Source organism: Suncus etruscus, chromosome 2 (assembly GCF_024139225.1).
Source record: "Suncus etruscus isolate mSunEtr1 chromosome 2, mSunEtr1.pri.cur, whole genome shotgun sequence".
In the NCBI taxonomy this organism is placed as follows: domain Eukaryota; kingdom Metazoa; phylum Chordata; class Mammalia; order Eulipotyphla; family Soricidae; genus Suncus; species Suncus etruscus.
Genome location: NC_064849.1, coordinates 136,706,153 through 136,731,201, shown reverse-complemented (window position 1 = coordinate 136,731,201; position 25,049 = coordinate 136,706,153). Strand labels below are relative to the sequence as shown.

The window sequence follows — 25,049 nt, the reverse complement described above, 5'->3', positions numbered from 1 at the left end:
AACAAAAAACAAAAACCCCAAAAAAATCGTTTCTGCCAGATTAGGGGGGACCATATGGGATGCTGAGGATCGAACCCGAATCTGCCCAGGTCAGCAATGTGCAAGGCAAATGCCCTTGTACTATCACTCCTGCTCCTGAATTTGCTTTTATTAAAATTAGCTTATCCTTGAAACTTTTTCATGATACTTCTTTTTCTTTCTTATCATGTGATTTTACCAACATTATCTTCTTGTTTATTGTACCACAATAGAATGAATTTTATACATGAAATAGAAATCATGTCATAGGTGGAAGACAAATGAATGATTTTAGGTGTTGGGGAGTGTCCCTGGGGCCACTCCTAATCCTTGGCCCACGAATATTGACTATACTGTAAGAAGCAAAAATCATGGAACATTTTATTGGTAAAATCCAATGTAATCTTGTTTGTTTGTTTTTGGGCCACACCTGGTGGTGCTCAGAGATTACTTCTGGCTGTGTGCTCAGAAATCGCTCCTGGCAGGCTTGGGGGGGATCATATGGGACACCAGGGATCAAAACCTAGGTTAGTCCTGGTTGGCTGTGTGCAAGGCAAACACCCTACCCACTGTGCTGTCGCTCTGCCTCCAGTGCAATCTTGTAATCATTTTTTATTTGTGGGGGACATACCTGACTGCTCAGAACTTACTCTTTGATTCTGCACTCAAGTATTACTTCTTGCATGCTTAGGGAACCTTATCTGGGGTGCCAGGGATTGTATTCAGGTCAGCCTCATGCAAGGCAAGTATCCTACCCTCTGTACTATATCTCTCAACCTGGATAGATTTTGAAAAGTTACTTCCTATTTTATTGTCTATGTGACTGGGAACTTGAGCCTTATGAGGCTTGATTCCTTTCCCTATGTGGACCATAAGTTCCTGTCACATCAAGAGTTATTGGTTGAGTCCTAGGTCCCATTGGCCTGTGTGCTTGCAGATCCCTGAACTATCAGACTTCAGGTTTCACTGTGGCAAGGAGAGGGGAGATACAGAGCCAAACTGCTGTTCAAAGGAATCCTTTGCTCAGTCCAACATCTACTCCGCCCAAATGACAGAGAAATTCTAGGTTTGGCAGAACAAATAGCAGTAATTAAGGTCTATTTCCTGAGCTGCCTCCCCCTTGGGCCTGTTTACCTTGCAGCCCAATAATAGATCATTTAGTAGGTGAGTCAGCCTTGCTTTGTGGTCCACTGTGCTCATGCAGATGCTGGGGTGCTGGACCTCAAAGCCCTTGACTTACTCAAGAGTTTATTTCTATAGTTTTCAAAGCCAGAAAGAAGACATCACTAGTCCAAAACATACCACAGGGAAGACCTCTGTGGACATAGCTCTCACAGGTTAGTGTCTAGTATTCAGATGTATAGAAAGCAAGAAGATGACTATTAGGAGACACCCATCCCACCCCTGTTCCAGGATTTTTTGGGGGAAGGGGAGCACCATACCCAGCAGTGCTCAGGGGTTGGCTGTTCTCAGGAATTATTCCTGGCAGGCTTGAGGGCCCATATAGGATGCCAGGGATTACTGTGTGAAGGCAAATACCCTACCTGAGGTGTTGCATTAAATAATTAACGATGGTGGTGGATGGTGAAGGATGGATGCCTTTATTCTTAGGCCATGGCCACGTGGCTTCATCCCCATCAACCAGCGGATCTGGGGTCCAGGAAAGTGACGGGTATTGAACTCACTCACAGGCAGGCTTCAGGAAGCATCAGCTTTATTCATACCCTATCCACCACATGTGTGGCCTATATCATAACCTTTTAAGCATTCAGTCATTCTTAGCTAGCCCTGCATCTTAACTCCTGTCAGCCATCTTCCCTTTGACCTCCATGCTGGCAAAAGACCAAAAAGCGCCTAATCCCCTCTGGTCCATACCTTATCTACCTTTTCCAAGACCCCTCCCAGGAATGGGCGGGGTCTTGCAGGTAAGGTCAAGTTACCTAGGAAGAATGGGGGTATGAGGCTTCATTGAGGTACTATTGCTCTGGCCCTGGATTTTTTATTTTAATTTTTGTTTTTGGGTCACACTTCATGGTGTTTAGGGGTTATGTCTCAGGTTCTGCACTTAGGAATAACTTCTTGTGGTGCTTGGGGGACCATAGGGTTTGCTGGAGATCAAACCCCTGTGGGTATGTGTATCACAAGTCTTAACTGTTGTACTGTCACTCTGGCCCCTTTATTTCTGTTGGTGTTTTGATAGGGAAAAATAAAATGTGATTCATTGGTTCCTTCATTTGGTTCTGATTGTTTTGCCAATGTATTTTAAGAATAGTCACAGAAATTTCTCCGTTTGGGGGATGGCAACTGTTTGGGGAGAGTTGTGGGTGTATAATTCTCTTTGGCCAAGGAGGGAAGTTGTACCTTGATAAATCTACCCTCTTAAGCTGTGTGGCTTCTGCAGCTGGCCCGAGAGAAAGTCTGCTGGTAGAATCAATTGGAAGTCTCTCAAGAAGGAGAATGGAAGCTGCTGCTGGCTTGAGAGGAAAGGCCCACAGCTCTTCCTGTTGTTGAAGCCAGAAGTGGGCGGAGGAGGTGAATTCTGGGATGCGATGCGTGGCACAGGTTCCCCATGGCTTTGAATGGCTGATGAACGGTCGAAGCAAGTGTTTTCTCAGCTGTGGGAGAGTGGGGGGCTCTTCCTTCAGCTCTAAGAAGAAGCTTTTGAACACGGACTTATCAAGTGGCTTCAGGCTTGTCTCTGGAGAGAGGAGGGTGAGGGGGTGACTCTGAGGGCATTGAGTCATTGGTGTCCCCCCTGGAGAACCGGTCAAGTGTGGAGCTGGGGCCTCTTATTCCTTCCGCACCCTTGACTGCTGTGCCTGCTTTCTTAGTGTGTGGGTTCACTCATTTGAGATGGCTCCCTTACTGGGCATTTTGTCAACTCTAGGGAGAAGGATTCCATGAAATCCTGACTGCTGGATGTATGCCAGCAAATCCTTCCTCAGAGTCTACTGGTGCCAGCAGACCTGGAAAGAACTGTCTTGTTCCCTGCACTGGGTCAGAGGTGTCTTGAGAACAGTGATTCCTTTCTGTGATGTACAGCTGGAAACACACTCCACCCCATGTGATTGGAGGGTCCTGGAGAAGGAGCTTCCTTTAGGTACTTATATATTTTTTGTGCCATATCTTGTGATGTTCAGGGGTTACTCCTGGCTCTGCACTGAGGAATTACTGCTGGCGGTGCTAGGAGGACCGTGTGGGATGCTAGGGGTTGAATCCAGGTCAACCACGTGTGAGGCAAGCACCCTACCCATTGTACTATCTCTCTCTGTCCCAAAGGGGTGACTTCCTATTGGCTTGTAAAGTTCATGGGTTTTGAAGGTATCCAACCAGCCAAGTTTGTAGCTGGTTAAGAGTATCAAGTTTTATTTATTTTCTTTTGGAGAGGGGCCATAACTAAAGATGCTCAGTACTTTCTCTTAGCGTTATGCTTAGAGATCACTTTTTCTTTTTTTGTTTGCTTTTGGGTCATACCTGGTGGTGCTCAAGGGTTACTTCTGGCTCTGCACCCAGGAATTACTGCTGGCAGTGCTAGGAAGACCATGTAGGATGCTAAGTGTTGAACCCAGGTCCTTCTTGTAAGCTTCTTGAGGGAGGGTCTAAACTACTAGCTCTTAGGACAGTCCCAGTAGGGTACTAGGGTAATATTTATAGTGGAGGTATTAGTAATCTGTCATGTCTGGAGTGTACCCATGTCTGGAATGTGTCTGGAGTGTTGCACTGAGAATGCTTTTGCCCTTGCTGGCTCACTGTCCTCAGGTTTGTACGGCTGCAGTTGGCAGCTCTTCTCTGCCCTCTTTTCCAGGACACTTTGGCTGTGGCAGGTGCTGTAGCTTTACTCTGCCGCTAGCCTCTGAGGCTCCAAGGCTTGGCAGAGCTTCGGTTTTGTCTGGCACAAAGCAGCTCTTGGAAAGGGCCTGGCAGATTCCCCCGTGGCAGCCGTATCTCCATGGCATAAGCAGGCAAATTTGGAGTTTTGCATTTCACCAACTGCTTGTTGATAAATTATTACAAAGGAGATCAAGTTGTGCTCTTTCTCCCTGGGTTCCATCCCTGGCACTTCAGGAATAAGCCCTGAGGACTGCTGGGTATGGCTCAGAACTCCCTCCCCTGCAATAAAGTGAGGCACACACAGGGGTTTCAATCCAGTGAGCATTTCTCCCCACTCTCCTATCCATCAGTGTGAATTGAAGGACTCATCATCTCAGGCCTCCACTCCCCTTACCTGACCCCCGCACCCCCCCCCCCCCAAACCCTACTTCCCCAGACTTCCCTAACTTAGCTTATGGTGCTGCAGAGGATCCACACATACCATGGCTCCTCTTTATTGTTGAGGGCTGGTGCAAAGGCTCTGGCCAGAGAGGTCTGTGGCTTTGGGGCACCTGGAAAATGTTCTGTACCCCCAGAGCATCCTGTTCTTGCTGTGTTGCTAGGGGCGCTCCTCCTCTCTGCTCCAAGGGAGGGCGGTGCTTGATTGAGTCTGGGGGCTGTAGTAGCCTCAGGCATAATTGGGGGTACATTTTCTTTGTTCACTTAAAAAATATAGAGTTCTTAGAAACAGATTGGAGTGGGATATGGGAGGATATACTGAATAATTTGTTGTTGTTGTCGTTGTTGCTGGTTTTTTCTGAAAAGTAGAAAGTAGGCAAAATAAATTTGGAAACCTCTACTCTCCCGGGGTCCAGATCCCGGGATTTTATTACTTTATTTATTTGGTTTTTCGGCCACACCTGGTTGTTCCAGGACCAACTTCTGACTTTGCACTCAGTAATCACTCCTGGTGATGCTCAGGAGGACCATATGGGATGCCTGGGATTGAACCCAGGTAGGCAGAGTGCAAGGCAAACACCATACTTGCTATACTATTGCTTTGGTCCTGTGGGGATTTTATTGAGAAAAGTATCTTTAGCTACTGCTCCTGCTTCTGTGCTGGCAGTGAAAGTGCTGTTAGCATTGATACTAACAATTTGTCCTCCTCTTTGTCCCCTCTGCGTATCTATCTGCCTTTTTGAGGTGAGAAGAGTGTTCTCTGAGGAAGTGAACATAGCGATGTCCAGCAAAGACTTGCAACCATTGTTGGCTTATTCCCTCTTTCCAGGAAAAAATGAATCACTTCATGTTTTCCTCCTTTTTCCTTTAAGCAAACAGTGCCATGCAGTTATACTTGAGGCTATTCTCCATCCTTCCAACAGCCCCTGGACCCCTGAAATGGCCCATAAGACCAGCTACTTTCTGGGGTGATCTGTGCCACCCTCTGCCAGCACCTGTACTGAATTGTCTCACTGACTCCTCCTTACAGCCCCACAGAAGTATTTTTATTTCTATTTTACAAATAAGGTAATTGCCAGATAGAAAGGGAAAAAAATGGCCAGCCAGGAGAGAGATGGGGCCACCATCTTTGCTTTTAACCCTTTATCAGAAGGAGTTTAGGATGCTGGAGGAGGCCCGTGGAGGCATCTTTGCAGATGGTGGCCTTGTGAAGACTGGGTGGGAGTTTGTGAGCTTTTAGATTTATGGAGACAGAAAGTGGCCTCTTGGGTTGAGGGTCTGACCCTCTGGGAGGCCTAATTACCCAGGCCTGGTGGGCCCCTCTCCTGTGTTCTGCAGAAGTGAGAGAGCCCCCACCAGCCCCAGTAAATCCCACCACCCCCACTTCCTTTATCTTTAGACCAGTGACTTTCACTCAGCCCTGCTGTTAGTTTCTGTAAGGCCTCCACCCAAGAAACCCCCTGACAGTCCCATTACAGAGAGAGAGAGAGAGAGAGAGAGAGAGAGAGAGAGAGAGAGAGAGAGAGAGAGAGAGAGAGAGAGAGAGAGAGAGAGAGAGAGAGAGAGAGAGAGAGAGAGAGAGAGAGAGAGAGAGAGAGAGAGAGAGAGAGAGAGAGAGAGAGAGAGAGAGAGAGAGAGAGAGAGAGAGAGAGAGTTAGTTAGGTAGTTAGTTTTTGGGGAAAAGACCACCTTATTAGGCCTCCCTCATTAAGTTACTTTGCCCTTCATCATGGAAGGAGATGATGCCCAGTACTCTCTGTCCATTGGTGTCTGCTCTCGCCAAGCTGCTGGTTTTAATGCTTTCAACTCACCTGCTCTGGTCCTGAGACACTGGAGTGTCTCTGAAATCCATAGCATCCAGCACTGGCATAAGATGCTGCTTAAATACTTCCCCCAAGAACAGGACAAGTCCCCACCATAAAGAGTAGTTCCTGTGACCTTGAATGCCATGGTACTGAGTTAAACATAATATGGACTGGAGAAACAATACAAGGGTTAAGGCACTTGCCTTGTACATGGCTTGTCTTTATTTTGTTTGTTTGTTTTGTTTTGTTTTATTTTGGGGCCACACCCGGTGATACTCAGGGGTTACTCCAGGCTATGCGCTCAGTATTCACTTTTGGTTTGAGAGACCATATGGGACACCCGGGGATTGAACCCTGGTCTGTCCTAGGTTAGCGTGTGCAAGGCAGAAGCCCTACCGCAAGCGCCACCACTCTGGCCCTTGTCTCTGTTTGATTCCAGGTACCAGTTACGGATTCCCTGAGCCCCACCATGAGTCATCTCTGAGCACAGAGCCAGGAGCAAGCCCTAAGTAAGGCTGGGTGTGGCCTAAACAAAAGGCTGGAGAGAGAGTACAGTTGGTGGCCAACCCAAGTTTGATCCCCAGCAACACATAGGTTCCCTGAGCACTGCTGGGTGTGGGCCCACCTTCTATCCCCAAAACAAAACAAAACAAAGCAAATCAAAACAAAACCATGAACAAAATTAAAATAGAAATGATCTGGCCCCATGAAGTCTTACCACCTATGAGGTAGAATGCCAATGTTTTGATTTCTTTCAAAATAGATACTTGTAATGCTTTTCTAATTACAAGCTCTGTGCTTGTTTCATGGAATTCAGACAGGGAAGCATAGTCCCTCCCATTCCTGCTGCTCTTTTAAGTACTATTGACATAGGGGCATATGGATATTTTTGTTGTTGATCTGTGTCTTGTTATATTTGCATCTCGAATTATCAGACTCTATTTTCAGTAAGTCTTTCCTGTATAATCTGCATGATCGCCTTAGTGGGTTTACTTATTCATTACTTATAGAGAACTGAGTTTATCCTGGCAGATTTGGGGTTGGAGATATTTTTGGAGGGATGTTGGTGGAGGGTGTGGTGTTAGGACCCTGTATATGTGAAACCCCTTATTGAAAGAATTGTAAATCACACAGTACCTAAAAACTAATTTTTTTTTGGTTTTTGGGCCACACCCGGTGATGCTCAGGGGTTACCCCTGGCTATGCGCTCAGAAATCACTCCTGTCTTGGGAGACCATATAGGACGCTGGGGGATTGAACGATGGCCCGTCCTACGCTAGAGCAGGCAAGGCAAACGCCTTACCGCTTGCGCCACCTCTCCGGCCCCAAAATAAAAATCTTTTAAAAAAAAATCTCAATTTTAAATAAAAATTTTTAAAAAATCATAATTTTAGTGATAGAACTCTTTGCCTTCCCTCTCCTAAACATCACATAGATTTACTTTTTTTTTCTTTTAGTGTCCTTTTTTTTTCTTTTTTTCCTCAGGTATCATGCAAATACCAATCAGTGTTGGGGATCAAATTCAGGCCTCCCATGTAAACCATATACTCAACCCATTGAGCTCTCTTGTCTGTTCCATAGATGGACCTTTGTGTGCTTGTCTTTGTATCCTGGTGTCCTGTTTCTTATAGCACTCTTTGGAATTGACCCCCCACAGTGGATATGAAGCAGTGTGTCTATTAGTTAAGGGAATGAATAGCCAGCTTGTTTCTGTGGAGTAATGAGTAGGGCCTGTCATGGGGGTAGCATTTGGTGCTGAGCTCAAGGACCAGGATGGAGCTGCTTGGATTAGGGCTTTTAGAGAAGCCATCAGGTCCACTGAAGCCAGAGGCAGTCTGGGAGAGAGGAGGGAGCACAGAAAAGGACACAGTTGTGTGAGGTGTTTTGTTTGTTGAATGCTTTTGCAACCAAAGGCAAGAGAGAAGAATTTGCTTTCTCTCTTTCCCAGGCAATCAGTATTCTATGTTCTGGAAGTCACCAGGTTTTAAGGCCACTTTCAGGGACTCTAGTGGAATGTCCTGTTTATTGGATGCCAGCAACTAGTCCAGCAGGGAAGTGCTGACGAGATTCTGACCCAGCTGCCTGACCACTCTAAAGAACCTCACTCTCAGCTCTTTAAGGAGAGGTACAAACAAGAATGGTACTCAGCATACATTGTGGAGTATGTTGGCGAATATAAGGGATTCAGTCAGCTTGGATAAGCTTCCCTATACAAGGAACTTTGAATATGTTTCTGTTGGACTCCCTAATGGAAATCCAGGCCGAGGTTGAATGAAACTTTATTTGAGGACCTGGCTTTATTTTAGGTTCTTCTCTCCAAGAACCCCTCCACCCTGTTTGCCAAGGACTTTGTGTATTTAGAAATGCACTGTACAAGACGTATTGACCAGCAGAGCAGCACATGTACAAAGTATGTGAAGTTTTCTTAAAAATAAATGACCATTTAAAGCTGGAGCTGACCACACCCATGCTGGCTTTTGCAACTAGAGAAATCACTTGTTTCTAGTCTCTATTTCTCCCTTCCCTTACTTTATTACTATAACAATACATTGGCAGGCAGTGTTGGGTGTTGGGACAATAGTTGCTATATCCCAGAAAGGCTTCTGTGTTGGGCCAGTGATTTTAGAGCAAGAATGAACCACCTACTTCTATGTTCATTGTAGCACTATTTACAATCATGAGAGAGGGAGGAGGGAGGGAAAGAAGGAAGGAGGGAGGGTCAAATTGCAAGTTGCCTCCTTGGGATGTAGTGGGTATAAGGGAATTAGTGACTGGAAGGGTGCACTGGTGAAGGATGGTATACATTGTATGACTGAAATCCAACAATAGACAATTTTGTAACCATAGTACTTAAATAAAACAAAACAAAACAAAAAAAACCCCAACTGTATTATGAAAAAAAAAAAGGCATAAAGTTATAGTAATTAATGAGCCACCAGACAACATGTTGATTGTGGGGCTCAGAAAATAAATGAATAAATATTATCAAAGAGAAATCAGTTATTCACAACACTGCTGACTACAAATGACTCAAAGGGGAGGAAAGTGGGTCTGGATGCAGTAGAATGAAAGACTCCTTAAAGATGTGGAATGCTAAACATAGTAAAGAGAGAACATCCTCTACTTTAATAGGCCCCCTTCAGTGACTAGAGAGAGTGTACAGGAGTTAAGGTATATGCTTGCTTTGCATGCGACCGACCCGGAAGTGATCCCCAGTACTATGTATGGTCCCTGATACAGAGCCAAGGGTGATCACTGAGTTCCTGGTTTGTCCAAACCCTAAATCCTTAACTTTGTAGGGGATTGGAGAGGTAGCTCAAAGACTGAGTGCATTCTTGGCATGCTGAAGCCCAGGGTTTGATCCCCACCATTGCATAGTTGCCTAAGCACTGAGCTAGGGAATTTTCCAAAGCTCAGTATTTTTTAACTTTGCTGGGTGTTTTCAAAATAAAGAAACAGCTTCCTGCTGCCCCGTGTTATAAAGGGACAACACTGTAATTGCTGTAGCTAACCTATAGCTTGTTTCTATGCCTTGTTCTGTTCTGCTAGTGCTAGCATTTCCAGAGCAAGGGAGGAAAGTGTCAGTTTTGAAGTTTCTTTCCATTTACAGTTTCGAAACACTAGTACCAAATTGGCTCTCCAACAGGTTGGAGGAGTAAGTCTTTTGTCATGGGCATTTTCCACATTGCTAAGGGATTTATACTTCAAAATTCAAGGACTGAAGATGGAGTGAGAACTCAGTGGGTTGGAGTGTTTGCTTTGCATAGAGGGGATATCTAGATTGGGTCCCAAACATTGCATGGTCGCATGGTACTGAGTACTGCTGGAAATAACCCCTGAGCTCTGAGCCAAGAGTATATATCTCTCAGCACCATTGGGTATAGTTCCAAAAACAAAGCCAACAAAAATGATGCTAGAAGGGATGTGGTTCCACATTCATGTGTGAGTCTAGGGTTTTGATTCCTGTCACTGCAAAAACAAAAAAATTCAATCATGAGACCTGTTGTTGGGACACAAGTGTGCTTTGCATCGATTTGTTTTCCTCTGGAGCGAAGGGAACAGTGTTAATGATGATGCTGAGCCATCATCAGTAATGGACATACCCTGCAGATGATAGACCACAGCCCTGGGAGGATGTGAGTTTGGGGTATTATGGACACTAGGGAAGATTTTAATGATGCCACTGTTTTATTCTGATGTTTTCTTTTTCCTTTCTTATTTTTTGGGGATGAGGGGGCACAACCAGTGATGCTCAGGGATTACTCCTGGCTCTGCACTCAGAAATCACTCCTGGCTTGGGAAACCATATGGGATTCTGGGGGATCAAACCATGGTCATCCTAGTCTAGTGCCAGCAAGGCAGACGCTTTACTGCTTGTGCAACCACTCAGGCCCCAGCTCAGTGGCTTTGTCTGTGGCATTTATCTGTAGATGGTCTCTTTTCTTCCTGTGTGTGTGTATGTGTGTGTTCTAACTACCCCTTCTTCCCCTCCCCTTTTTTTTGGGGGGGGGTCACATCTGGCAGCGCTCAGGGGTTACTCCTGGCTCTACACTCAGAAATCGCTCCTAGCAGGCTAAGGGGACCATACGGATGCCGGGATTCCATATGGGATGACACTGTCCTTCTGCATGCAAGGCCCCTAACTAACTACCCCTTCTTACAAAAAAAGATACCTTAGGGGGCTTTGTCTGTTGCAGTTATCTATAGATGGTCTTTTTTCTTCTTCTGCTGTGGGTATCAGTGTTCTTCTTATAAAAAAAAAGATACCTTAGATTGCAATAGTCCTCCCTCCCAATCAGTGGCCTTTTCTTAGCCTACGTATCTCTTCGTTTTGAAATACAGTCACATTCTGAGGTTATTAAACATATGAAAGGGCAGGGCACAATTCAGTGTATAACAGTGGCTCTTTCTGTTTTATTTTGAAACTATTGAATAGAGTTATGTTATTCACTCAGTCTTGATGTTACTGGATAAGATTCATTTTTAAAAAAATTAAAAATTAAATCACAGATATAAAGTTAAAAACTTATTGATAGTTGGGTTCCAACAACCAATTCCTTCACCAGTGTTCATTTCCCACCACCAGTTTCTCTGTTACCCTCCTGACATTCCAGTCCCCTCCACTCTACCCTTAGTCTGACTCTATGGCAAAGTTTTCCTTTCCCCCTTTTTTCTTTTTCTTTTCAGATTATTTATATATTTATTAATTGATTGGTTTTTGGGCTACACCAGCGATGCTCAGAGGTTACTCCTGGCTTTGTGCTCAGAAATCACACGGGGACCAAGCTTGGGGACCATATGGGCTGCCAGGAATCGAACCAGGTCTGTCCCAGGTTAGCCACATGCAAGGCAAATGCCTTACTGCTATGCTATCTCTCCGTGCCCCCCCCCCTTTTTCTTTTAGGCACCATGATTTGCAATACTGTTACTGAAGGGGTATCATACATTTGAGTTTACTCACTTTCAATTTCCAGTTCTTGTCCTGAGTGATCATTTCCAACTATTATTTTCATAGTGGTCCCTTCTCTGTCTTAGCTGTATATCCATTCCTTCAATCATTTTTATTGTCTTTGGGTATTATTCTCAAACTACTCATAGCCCACATGAGTGCAGTCATTCTGCCCGTTCCTCTCCCTCTGACTCATTTCACTCAGCATGATACTATACTCTCCATGTCTATATATGTATAAGCAAATTTTAGGAATTCATTTTTTTCTTACCAGTGACATAGTATTCCATTGTGTAGATATACAATGTTTTGGGTAAGATTCTTTCCTGCTTTCCCTGTCAAGGATTTATACCTGAATCTCTGTGCCCAGGTACAAAGATGCAGGAAGAACTTGTTTGTTTGTTTGTTTTGGGCCACACCCGGTGGAGCTTGGGGGTTACTTCTGACTCTGTGGTCAGAAATTACTCCTGGCAGGCTTGGAGGATCATTTGGGATGCCAGGGATAGAATCTAGGTCAGTCCTGTATAAGGCAAATGCCTACCTGTTGTGTTATCACTCTGGCTCCTAGAAGAACTTTTCTTCTGGATTTTGGATCACACCCAGATGTGCTCAGGAATTTTTTTTTTTTCTTACATTTCATTCAGAAATTACTTTTTTTTTGTTTTTTTTTTTTTGTTTTTTGGGTTACCCTCCACAGCGCTCAGGGGTTACTCCTGGCTCTATGCTCAGAAATCGCTCCTGGCAGGCTCAGGGGACCAGATGGGATTGCGGGATTCGAACCACTGGCCTTCTGCATGCAAGGCAAATGCCTTACCTCCATGCAGGCTATCTCTCCGGCCCCCTCATGGATTACTCTTGATTGTGCTCAGGGGACTCCATGTGGTGCTGGGGATTGAACCTGGATCAGCTATGTGCAAGGCAATTATTGCCCTACCTGCTATACTATAACTCTTGTCCAAGGAAGAACTTTTTTTTTTTTTTTTTTTTTTTTTTGGTTTTTGGGCCACACCCGGTAACGCTCAGGAGTTACTCCTGGCTATGTGCTCAGAAGTTGCTCCTGGCTTGGGGGACCATATGGGACACTGGGGGATCGAACCGCGGTCCGTCCAAGGCTAGCACAGGCAAGGCAGGCACCTTACCTTTAGCGCCACCGCCCGGCCCCCCAAGGAAGAACTTTTTAAATAATTATAAGCATTGCTCTCCCAAGAGGCTATCGTGGGTTTTTCTTGAATGTAATACTTTCTTGTGGAAAGGAGTGTGTGTGGTATTTGTTGGTGACAAGATATGGGTTGAGGAATTTAGAATACAGAATATACCTTGTCTTTTGCCTCTTTGTAAAGTGCTGCTTCTATGATCTGACCATACATTATTGATTTAAACCCATTTCTTGAATTAGTTATTTATTTTACTTAATTTTTATTGCTTTATATATGTTTTGGAGCCACACCCGTGATGCTCAGAGGTTACTCCTGGCTATGCGCTCAGAAATCGCTCTTGGCTAGGGCAGGAACCATATGGGATGCTGGAGATTGAACCAGGTTCGTCCTGTATCTGCCATGTGCAAGGCAAATGCCCTACCACTGTGCTATCACTCTGGCCCCTTTTATTGCTATTTTTAATTATATTGAATGAAACTTGCTTATAAAGACATGAGAAGAGAGAAAGGGGAAAATGTGTTTAAGAGAGAACACCAGCTTCTCCAGCCTGGAAATAGGCAAGCAAAGAAACAGAGACAAGCAAGAGAGAACATGGGCTTGAAGAGCAAGCCTATTTTTATTGACTGATTAATTGATTGATTGATCAGTCAATTCCAGCAGTGCTCGGGGGCCACTCCTGACCATGTGGGGCACAGGGGATTTGAACTTAGGTTACATAATTTTAAGGCAGGCACTTTAAGCATTGTGCCATCCCTAATGGTCCTTGTTTATTTGCTCCTAAGACAATTTTGTTGTTGTTGTGTTGGGGGCCAGCAGTGGCGCTCATCTGCACTCAAATATCGACTCTGGCAGGCTTGGGGACCATATGGGATGCTGGGGATTAAACTCAGGTTGGTCACATGCAAGGCAAACACCCTACCTTGTTGAGCTATCACTCCGGCCCCGCTTCTAAGACTATTTTTTAAGAGTAGTTTTAGGTTCATAGCAGCAAACTTGAGAGGAAGACACATGTACGCCATCCCCACATACACCTAGGCACTCCAATATTGATATTCACTTACTTAAGTATATTTGCTGTAGTTGATGAGCATGTGGAGGGAGGTTTGGAGGGGGGGGGCTAAACACTCAGCTCTGCTCTGTGTTCTGAGATTGCTCTGGGTGGTGTTGGAGGGAACATGGATGTGGGGGTTCAAATCTGGACCTTCTGCAAAGCATGCATTCAGTTTATTGTTGAACTATCTTTCCAGCCTGCAAATACATGCTTTAAAAAGGAAAAATCATTACTAGACCCAAACTTGTCAACAGACCCCCCCACTTAGATAATAATTCCAGATTTGGTCTAATTCCCTTGACCAACAAAACTCAGTCATGTTGCATTCACTAACGCTAAAAACTCATCACATAGGTATAGCTGTGGTAAACAAGTATGCATGAGATGTACCAATTTCTTTTCAGCTTCAAGGTGTACACTTTTCCTTCCTGCATAGTCGAATGGATGCAAACATACAGATCTTCCTTATCCCTACAAGTTCCCATTTATTTTTGGCTCCTGGAGTTGGCCAAGTTCCTTTCTTAGATGAACTCTTTTGCTTTCCTCTTTCTGCCTGCCTCATTCTGTCCTTTTTTCCTAGTCCTTGCTATCTTCTCTTGGTCTCAGCTGATCCCAGAAGTCTTTGTTTTGTCTAAGAGTAATGATTATAGTGCTTCTGGTGGAACTCTGAAGTTTAATTATTGAGCATCTCCCAAGCCATAATGCGTGTGTGTGTGTCACTAAGCACAGTCTCAGACCAGTTCTGGCAAAAGTTTTGCTCACAGCACTGAGCAGTTTCTCTTTGTTCTTGGGACAGGATGCTTCAGAAGAATGGTAGGTGGCCTGCAAGGTTGGCTTATAGAAAGGTTTGTAATGTTAAGTTGTGGATCTAAGACCGTTGTTCTTTTTTTTTTTTTCCTTTTTCCCAGTTGGCCTGCTGCTGTGGGACTGCAGGCTGTTCCCTCTGCTGCGGATGCTGCCCCAAGATCCGGCAGTCCCGGGGCACCCGCTTCATGTATGCGCTCTACTTCATCCTGGTCGTCATTCTCTGCTGCATCATGATGTCCGAGACTGTGGCTCAGGCGATGCAGGAGCATGTAAGTCTGCCTCCTTCACCTTTTTCTCTCCTGGGTATTCAACAAGAGGGTTCAGTAGAGGATATGCTGACCGACTAAGGAATCTCAAATCTTTCTGAACCTTTCCGAAGCCTCTGAAATGAACTTTCCTGCCAAGCAGGTGGCCCAGCCTGATTTTCTCTAGTAATGTGGTCTGGATGCAGTCTGCTGCTCTCCTTGGAGGCAACTTATATAAGGATTATGTGCTTTCACTTTGCAGCTGTTCCTAATTCAATGTATAGTTTTAGGATTTCTTTTTGTGTGTGCGTTGGACAGTGATATCCAGATAATCTCAGGGCTTACTCCATGCTCAGGAATTATTCCTGGCCAGGCTTGAGTACCATATGTGGTGCTGGCTCTCATGTGCATGGCAAGAGCTCTTCCCACTGTACTATTGCTCTGGCCTCTGTACTTCTTTCAGCAACAGATAGGGCCTTTAAAGATAGTATAGCCAATAAGACTCTTGCCTTGCATGTAGCTGACCTGGTTTTTGATCTCTGACATTTCATATGGTTACTCAAGCACTGACAGAAGTTTCTTGAGGTCAGAGCAAAGAATAACCCTTAAGTTTTGCAGGGTATAAGCATCCCCCTTGCCTCCCAATCAAGAAGCAGCTGTTTCTAAGATATTTTTAAAATAAAAATATTTAATTTTAATTTTTTATGGTTATAATGGTTTGGTATTGGTGGAGGTTGGGTGAGGGTGGTGGGTTCTGGGTCATACCTTGTGGTGCTCAGGGTTTACTTCTGGTTATGTGCTAAGGGGTCACTTTTGGTTGTGTTCAGGGGACCATATGCTGTGGTCAAACTGAGGTCAGGCACTGTCCCATCTGTACTCTTTCTGATCCTGGTATTGGTATTTATAACCTTGTTTATGATCTTTATAATCAGTACCAAATTAGTAACTGTCACCACCACCCAAGTAGCTAAGAGCCTTCACTGATTTTTCAATAGCCATTTCTGGTCCACTCCATCTTCCCCTCTACTATTCCATAACCACAGTTTTGTTGTCAGAGCCAAGAGTCTATTTCATTAAATACTGTTTTGTCCTTGCTTTATTTTCTTATTGACCACATGTTAGATGATTTTGCATTTGTCTTTCTACTTCTGTAGACTTATTTAAGTTTACATGCTCCCTCTAATTTCCTCCACATTGTAGCAGAAGGCAAGATTTTATCTTTTTTTATTTGCTTTTTGGGCCACACGCTGTGATTGGCACTCAGGAATTACTCCTGGCAGGCTTCATATGGGGGACCAAATGGGATACCAGGGATCGAACCCACGTTGGCTGCATGCAGGGCATGCTTCCTTCCTGCTATGCTATTGCTCCAGTTCCAGATTCCTTCTTTCCTTAGAGCTGAGTATTGTGTGTATATACCACATATCTTTATCCACTCATCAGTCTTTGCTGTTGATAGGTGAGTTACTTCCTGATCTTGGCTATTGTAAAACACAGATATGTGTATGCCTATTTTGTATGCTTGGGATAAATTCCAAGAGTGTCAAAAAATTTTTTTTTTTTTTTTTTTGGTTTTTGGGCCACACCCTGTGACGCTCAGGGGTTACTCCTGGCTATGCGCTCAGAAGTTGCTCCTGGCTTCTTGGGGGACCATATGGGACGCCGGGGGATCGAACCGCGGTCTGTCCTAGGTTAGCGCAGGCAAGGCAGGCACCTTACCTCCAGCGCCACCGCCCGGCCCCCAAAAATTTTTTTTACCATTTCCTGTAGAGACTAAACCAGACAACAGTTCTACAGCAGTAAATAGGGATTTGTTTTTCTCCACATCTTTGCCAGCACTTGTTTCCAATTTTTTTTTTGATATATTTGCATTTCACTGGTGTGAGGTAATACCTCATTGTGATTTGATTTGCATTTCCCTGTTAATCAGTGCTGAAGAGCACTGTTGGCCATCTCTCTGACTTGCTTGAAGTGTGTTTTGCTCCTCTCCCTATATTTTAACTGGCTTGCTTTGTTGTGGTGGTTGATTTTTGTGAATACTTATCTTTATCTGTTTCCAGTATTAGGCTCCTGTCAGATGTCTAGTATGAGTGAATATTTTCTCATTGATAGTAGGTTAACTTTCTTTTGGGGGGGGCAGGGAGGAGGGATCAGGCCACACCCAGTGGTGCTCGGGTTATGTCTGGCTCTGCAGGATTTTCTGAGGAAATCACTCCTGGCAGGCTCAGGGGATCATATGGGCTGCCGGGGATTGAACTTGGGTCAGCCCCAGATTTTCTAAGCAAATGCCCTACTGTTGTGCTATCACTTCGGCCCCTGAGTAGATTAGCTTTCTACTTTATCCCCAGTTTCTTGCACAATACAGAAACTTTTGATGTGACTAGAACTTCCAAGTAGCAGCTGGTTAAGCACTTTAGTCTCTAAGAGAGATAGGGTACAGTTTAGATAATCTCAGATATAATGAGCGGGTTTTAAGGTGATCACAACTTTTCTGGATGTGTCATTTGCTGAATGTGTGTGTCTAGGGATCAGGAATAGACTTGCCATTTTGGGGCAGTGTATGCAGAGCCAGCCAGTGTGTATACTGAAGTACACATGACACTCTGCTAGAATTTACTATTTTATCCCACAGTAGTACAACAGGCAGGGAGGAGGAATTTGTTTTTGTTTTTTCTTTTTTCAGGGATCCCCCAATCCCTCCCTTCTCTTAGGTTCTGAACAAACTGACACAGAGATCACAGTGTAAGCACTGTGATAGATAGATAGATAGATAGATAGATAGATAGATAGATAGATAGATAGATGTATCAATAGATAGATTGATCTAGAGATAGATCGCCTTTTTTTCTCCAAAAGTCCTTGTGAGTTAGTGGGGCTTCCGCATGCTGGGAAGAGGTTTTCTTTTCTTTTTGTTTGTTTGTTTGGGGGCCATACTTGGCAATGCTCAGGTGTTTTGCCTCTGCACTCAGGCATCACTCCAGGTGATGCTTAGGGGACCATTGTGCCAGGTTGGCCAGGTGCAAGGTGAGCGCCTTAACTGTGGTACTATTTCTCTGGCCCTCTAAGCAAGAGGTTTTCTACCACTTGACCACCTTTTAGCTTGATGAGATCTGTCTGGGGTAGGAGCTGATAGTCTGTATAGATCGTGGCCAAAGAGGTCAATACTGGAAAGCAAGCTTGGGTGTGATTTCCCCCCTCTCTCATCTACCAGGAGTAAACAGTCCTCCCAAAAGAAACACAAATGTCTGTGGAACCATTCTGGTCACTTAAAAATTTTTGGTGTTTTGGGTTGGAGCAATAGCACAGCAGGTAGGGCATTTGCCTTGCATGTGACCTACCTGGATTTGAACCCCAGCATCCCATATAGTCCCTGAAAGCCTGACAGGAGTAATATCTGAGTGCAGCTAGGAGTAACACCTGAGCACTGCCTAGTGTGACCCTAGTAGGCCCCCTGCCCCAATTTTTTTTTCTTTCAACTTTCAAATTTAACAAAGCTTAAGTCTGTAGAATTAAGCTTTGGATCCAAGAAATAAAATATAACACTACAAATTTTTGATACCTGCTCTCAGATCTACATTGTTACTTGAGATACTGATAAGTTGAAAGACACAGAAATATATTTTAAGAAGTAAACTTTTGTAATAATAATTTAATAATTGAGGGAATAGAGTTGTGGCTCAGTACACATGGCTCAGATGTGTGAGGCCCTAGGTTTACTCCCTGGCATCACCTACCACCAGCCCATGATTATTTTTTTGGCATCTGATTACTGTGCAAGTAGCATGCTCTTTGGAAAGAGTCCCTAACATCCCCAGAGAGTCTTGATGCATTCTGACAGTCATAGGGCATTTCAGGAACAAAGATGTTGACTGTTGTTGCTTGGAAGTTTTTGTGGAGGAAGTGACCTATGTGATAGGTGTTTAGATCCCTAGCAGTTACATGGTGACACAGGGTGCCAGGCTTGTTCTCAGCATCTTCCTGGTGTCAATTCCGCCATCACTGCTTACGTCATTATCCCTGACTGACAAGTGAGTGACATGATGGAGATACTAAGTCATTTGTGGTCTTTGTGCCTCCCCCTTATTTTATTTTGTTTTTGGACCACCCTAGTGATGCTCAGGGGTTTCTTCTGGCTCTACACTGAGGAGACACTCCTTGCACTGCTTGGAGGCCCTATAGGGTGCTGAAGATTGAACCCAAGTCAGCTGTGTGCAAAGCAAGTGGCTTATCTCTCCAACCTCAACCTTCCTCCTTTTTTCCCTTGCTTGCTTTTTTTTCTCACCTTTGCTTGTTGATGCTGCTGTTGCAGTGACGGGGCTCACACACCCACCCAGATCTGGTGCTCTTAAGGACTTCTACCTACAGCAGGCTGTGGAGCTGCACCCACAAACTCAGGGCTCACTGAGCCCAACACTCCTTTCATGGCCCTTATACATCTGCCCACTAGCTGTTGTTCTTTGAGCTAAGGCACGAAATTTGAAGTTAGGGCGCTCAATGGGGGCTCGGCTTCCTGGCTATTTTCTGGGGTTTTCTAAGTCGAGGTGCTCACATATATCCAGCTAAAGGGCTGCCAGAAGTGACTGACTGTGTTACAGGGCCCTGTTACCGTTTAGCCCTGCAGTTTTAAACTCATGACCGTGCTGTTGGTAAGGCAAGAGGGCGCAGCATTTTATTCCTCTGTAGCCAAGTCTTAAGTGGTAGGAGTTGGCATTTGGCTGAATATTTTCTTAGGTATTAGGCTGTGTAAGTGGAGAGAAGAGAAAAAAAAAAAAAAAAAAGAACTCAGAAGAGGTGCTTGGGTGAAAAGGAAACCTGGGCCGGGAAGGTGACCAGATCTTGCAGGAATTTTGGTGCTGTGCTGAGACATTTTGACTGTGGTCTGACTGCAAAGGGGAAGCCATTGTGGAGGCTTGAGTAGGAGGTGATGATGGAACAGGGGGTGCTGTAGGGAGGTGAGCTTGGCAGTGGTGTGTATTCTGAGTAACTTGGGGTCAGAGCGAGAGTGGGGCCAACTCAGAGACTCACAGAGGCTTTTCTGAGTGGTTCTATGCCTGGCCCCTGAATATATTTATTTAGAAATGGTTTGGCTGGGCATCCTACATTGGGAATGAAGTCCCTGTGGGCGAAACTGATCTTCTCCCATCTTTAGGGGCTCCAGGGAGCCGGCCAGCTGGTCACAAAGTCAGCTTGTTCTAGTCCTATAGAATAGAAGCTGACCTCATCCTCAGGCAGTATCGAGGGTGTGTGATGAAAGGTCCCCTTGTGGGCACTCACTGGGCTCTCTCTGGGGTGTCCCCTCCTACCCCTTGCCTGCTCTTTGTTTGCCTGCGGAAATGTGGAGGGTGGGAAGGGAAGAGGAGAGAGTTGTGCCTGCTGTGATGGCCTGGATGGGAGGTGCCTGATTGCTGCTCATCCAGCGCAGCTGCCTTGCCTTTGCACTTGGTGGATGGGATTCCGGTGTGTGGGTTCAGAGCACCAGGGCAAGCACCCCCTTTGCCCCTCTTCCATTTTTTCAGACTTTGCCTTGGTTTTAGAATGCAGCCCATGTTTGCTTGAAGGGAAAGGAAGGAACCTTAAGGAGATGTTGACTCAAACTTCTTTTCAGTTGAGAAATTCTTCTTTCCATGAGATGAAAGCTTTGGACAGCAAGAAGGCTGTTTGTCTGTGTACTGGGGCTTTAATCTTTCCTCAGAGCAGTATCTCATTTCAGATCATTCTTACCAAATGATCTTGTAGCTTGAGCAGAAATGGTCTTGAGATAGTCTATGTCTGGGGTATTAAAAATATGTTTCAGAATTAAATGTGCCCCCCCCCCCAACAAATCAGTAGGAGTTTGTTTTAAATCTTCTGATGGGCACGAAATCCAAAGCTGACATCAGTGTTTGGAAGCTGACAGCTTCAGGGCATGCTGAGAAGTCACACAGACATGTTTGAAGGGCGCAATACCTTCCCTGAAGAACAGGGACCTAAGCCTGCACTGAAGCAGGAAGGACAGGCGCAATAGCCTTCCTTTCTGGGCACTTAATGTGCCAGATTACAGTAGAGAGAACCTACTCTGAAATGTCTTGGATTTGTTGCCTGACTTTGTGTTCTGCCTTGTCTGTGGTCTTTGCTTATTCATGCTTATTCAGAGATGGGTGGTTGGTTGTGTGGAGAAATCTCTCTTTCTCTTCCTCTTCTTCCTCTTCTCTCTTCTTCCTCATTCTTTTTCCTTCTCCCCCTATTCCTCTTCTCCCTTCTCTCTCTCCTTTTTCCTCCCTCCTTCTTCAAACACAGCTTCCACATTGTGAAAAACTTTTGTTGATTGATGTATAATTGCATACAGTATTAATTAGTTTCAGGTGTTCAACATAATGATTTGTTTTATTTTTTTAATTATTTTTGTTTTAGTTTTGTTTTTTGATTTTGGGTTTGGGTCCATACCCAGCAGTGCTCGTGGGTTACCCCTGGCTCTATGCTCAGAAATTATTACTGGCAGGCTCGGAGTACTATATGGAATGCTGGGGATTGAACCCAGGTTAGCTGTGTGCAAGGCAAACACCTTACCTACTGTGCTGCTCTGGCTCCAACAGCATAATGGTTTGATACTTGTATGCAGTATAAGATGATCCCCAATTGTGTATATTCCATCTATTTTTTAGCAATTGTTCAAACTTACTTGCTATGAGTCTGTCTGCTTCCTTGATCTTTTTTTGTAATAGGGAATTTGAGTCTCTGTTACTAGAAAAAGGAAAACAGGAGCCAGACCTCATTGGGCCCTTGTTCTTGATTTTCCTGAAGGAAAGAATCCAATTGGGAGACTTGGTTATAGAGAGCAAAACATGGTGATTTTTATTGCAAGCTCAAGTATACCCCATGGTACAGAATGAGTGACTCAGAGAGAATAGGTGCCCCCAAGAAGGTTTTAAGATATCTCTCTCCCCCTGACCTCCTTTTCCCTCTCCCCTCTTTTCCCTTCTCCTCCTCCCAGTAGTGACCAGGGTTACTCCTGGCTCTTTGTTCAGGGATCATTCCTGGCTAGCTCAGGGGGGAACCATATGGGATGCCAGGAGATCAAACCGTGTGCAAAACAAGTATTCTACCCTCTGTACTATCTGATCTGGGACCTGTCTTTTATCCCCAACTACTTCCTGGGAATTACAGTTTCTCACAGCCCTCTGGCCTCTTCTCATAGTTTGCTCCTGGGGAGTCTGTTCAATTCGGTGCCCTTAATAGGACAGTTGGAGGTCTCCTCAAAGTTAGTGAGGCTCTACGATTGTAAGAGGTACCAACCGTCCCTGGCCAATCTAGCACCTCCAGTGGAAATTCATATAACATCTCCTGCAGCCTCATACTGAACAAGGCTTTTGACTACACCAGGGTCATAGTAGTGATAGGGGTCCCACTGGTCTATATGTAATAGTAATATTCCTCCTCCCTCCCTCTCCCCTGACTTGACTCCTATCTGGTGATCACACAATACTGTTCTGTGCACTTCAAGGTCCTTATTTAGTCAACAGTGACTATTGGTGTTGGGGCATCTCTTTCTTGTCCCATTGGAAATTTACCTTTTAGTGAGTCAAGAGTCTTCCCCCGGTTCGGAGAGATAGCATGGAGGTAAGGCATTTGCCTTGCATGCAGAAGGATGAAGGTTCGAATCCTGGCATCCCATGGTCTCCTGAGCCTGCCAGAAGCAATTTCTGAGCATAGAACCAGGAGTAACCCCTGAGCACTGCTGGGAGTGACCCAAAAACCAAGAAAAAAAAAGTCTTCCCCCAAAAGCATCCAAGGCTGCTATTGCCTTTTCATTGTTCTAGTGGGGGTGGAGGTGGGGCAGTATTGTCGCTTTGGAAAAGATGGTATCAGTGAATTTTGCTTATTTATTTTGGGGAAGAACACTCAGCTGGGCATGGACATGAAGTCTAGGGTCCATATGGTATCTGCCCAGGTCTTGGAACCAAAGGCTTTCCTTGAACATGGCGCTGACACTGCTTCACTCCTATCCCCAGCCCCTTTGTATTGTTTGTTTAGTATTTTAGATTCTAGATAAGTGAAATTAGACAGTATTTGTCTTTCTCTACTTCTGAAGGAGTTGTTGGAGTCTGTTTTAAATTTAATCTGTGAAGAATTAGTCCTTGTATAGAAGGAGAAGGCTGCTAAGATCTCTGTTGTTGAAAGCAGTCCTTTTTGGTTCCTGTATTGTTTTAAAAAAATTGTTTTCTCCTGATCTCTTTGATCTGAACCACAGGCTGCTGTGGATTCAGGGCTATTTTCCTTTGAGGGAGCAGTGACTGGGAAGTGCTCAGCTCCTCAGGATTCCCATCACCTTGGGGGAGCCGTTTTTTCTCTAGCCAGGCCAAGATGGACGCTGGTGTTGTCTGGAAGAGCAAGCTCAAAGTCCTCTGAGCTGGCTCTTAAGTTCTCTTGTTGGGGCTCAGAGCATTGGTTTCCTCAGAAGCAGTTCCAGAGTGTTATTTTTTTCCTGTACTTGGTGAAAGTTATCCTGCAGATAGTTAGGGCCCCAGCCCCACTCTTAACCTTCTGTGATTCCAGAGATTTAAGGAGGCCCGTGTGAGACCCTGGGATTCTTCAGAGCTCAGGAGCATCATTGGACCAAACACAGGCTCTTGTTTGACCAGTTTTTTTTTCTTCCTTCCTTCCTTCCTTCCTTCTTTCCTTCCTTCCTTCCTTCCTTCCTTCCTTCCTTCCTTCCTTCCTTCCTTCCTTCCTTCCTTCCTTCCTTCCTTCCTTCCTTCCTTCCTTCCTTCCTTCCTTCCTTCCTTCCTTCCTTCCTTCCTTCCTTCCATCTCATTGTAGCTAACTATGTTGAGTGTACCTAGCTGTGCGGTACCTGGGTACCTGCCTGTTGTTTGCTTCATCACAACTTCTACCTCAACCCCTTACTCACCTCTACTCCTTTCCCAATTATGGGATGATGGGGAATATGGGGAGGCATTAGAATGCTCAGTTCTTCAGATAGCTTAAATTCTGAGTTTCCAAAAGAGCATAAATGTCAGATCACACAGGAGGTGTTTTGTTGTTTGCCCTCTTAAGAGCTTTGTTGTTGTTGTTATGGGGACAACCTGACTGTTTTCAGTCAGGGCTAACTCCTGGTTCTGTGCTCAGGAATCACTCCTGGTGGAACTCAGGGAACATATGGGATGCCAGAAATCAATCCAGGTTGGCCATGTGCAAGGCAAGCTCCCTATCTGCTGTACTATATCTCTAGCCCTTACACTGGACAATTATCTCTTCTTTGTCTCTGTCTCTTAGTATGGGGGCCACACCTAGTGGTGCTCAAGGATCACTCCTGATGGGGCTCAGGGAACTGACTATATGTGGTACTAGGGATGGAACCTAGATAGGCTACATGCTTACTCTTTGTGTTGTGGCTTTGGCTTCACAAGAAGGTTTTCTTAACTCATTCATCCTGGGGAGCAGTGTGGAGTTAAGTGCTGGGGGCCTATGTTTTTACCTGTAGCTGGAGTTAAGTTAAGGTCTGGGGGCCTTTCTTTACCTTTAGCTCACCTAGCCAATTGTAACCTGGTACAACAAAACAGAATGTAGCTTATGTATAGAAACACAAAGAGCAGGGTGTGAGAAAGAAGCAGAAAGGCGCTTGCTTACTGGTTTACACCAGGAGTTAGCTGCCCTTTCTCCTTTCCATGGAGGTCTTACAACTTAGATGTGCACAAAACTGCAGGGCCCCACCTTAGCCACTGTCTTTTTCCTCCTGGTGCTTAACCTCGGGCCTTCAGCAGCTTTCACGACTGAGATCTACCTCATCTCTCTTCTTGCTACTATAAAGGTGAACACAGTCCTCAAGGATGTCAGCTGAAGTAGAAAATAGGAGTTCACCACAAGCCTAGTCTTCATTCCGTGGCTTTGCATATGAAATAGAGCCTGCCTTTAACTTGTTTTTGGTGTAAGCGTCTTTTGAAGTAAACACTGTGTAGTTGGTCCCAGCATAGAATGCTCAGTGTTCAGGCTGACATTGGACTCTGCTGTTTTAGTGTTTACTGGCCGACTGACAAGAAAGCTGTGGTGCCTAAGCCCCTGCCTGCCATGTTGTTCCAAAGCATTGAAGCCCCAGTAGTCAAAACTCTGTTTTTAGCTGATTTTGCCAGTATCTGTGTTAGAACACTGTTATATTAGCAGAAACATACAAACAAATGCACACTTACATATTGCTAACTTGATTATTTGATTCAGGATTTCTTTTCTTCTGATTCAACTGGATTGAGTAGTTTTTGTTTTTTTTTTTTTAAA

The 25,049-nt window shown here is 44.8% G+C and overlaps 2 protein-coding genes across 2 annotated transcripts in view; one reads left to right on the top strand and one right to left on the bottom strand.

Moving 5' to 3' along the window:
• CMYA5 (cardiomyopathy associated 5) overlaps positions 1-25,049 on the bottom strand; it is a 707,985-nt gene that overhangs the window by 97,299 nt on the left and 585,637 nt on the right. The window lies entirely within an intron of this gene.
• The window catches only part of SERINC5 (serine incorporator 5), a 111,926-nt gene that overhangs the window by 38,112 nt on the left and 48,765 nt on the right, over positions 1-25,049 (top strand). Inside the window, exon 2 of the mRNA XM_049766088.1 lies at positions 14,658-14,825. Within this exon, the coding sequence (XP_049622045.1) occupies positions 14,658-14,825 (168 nt within the window). The remainder of the gene's footprint in view (positions 1-14,657; positions 14,826-25,049) is intronic.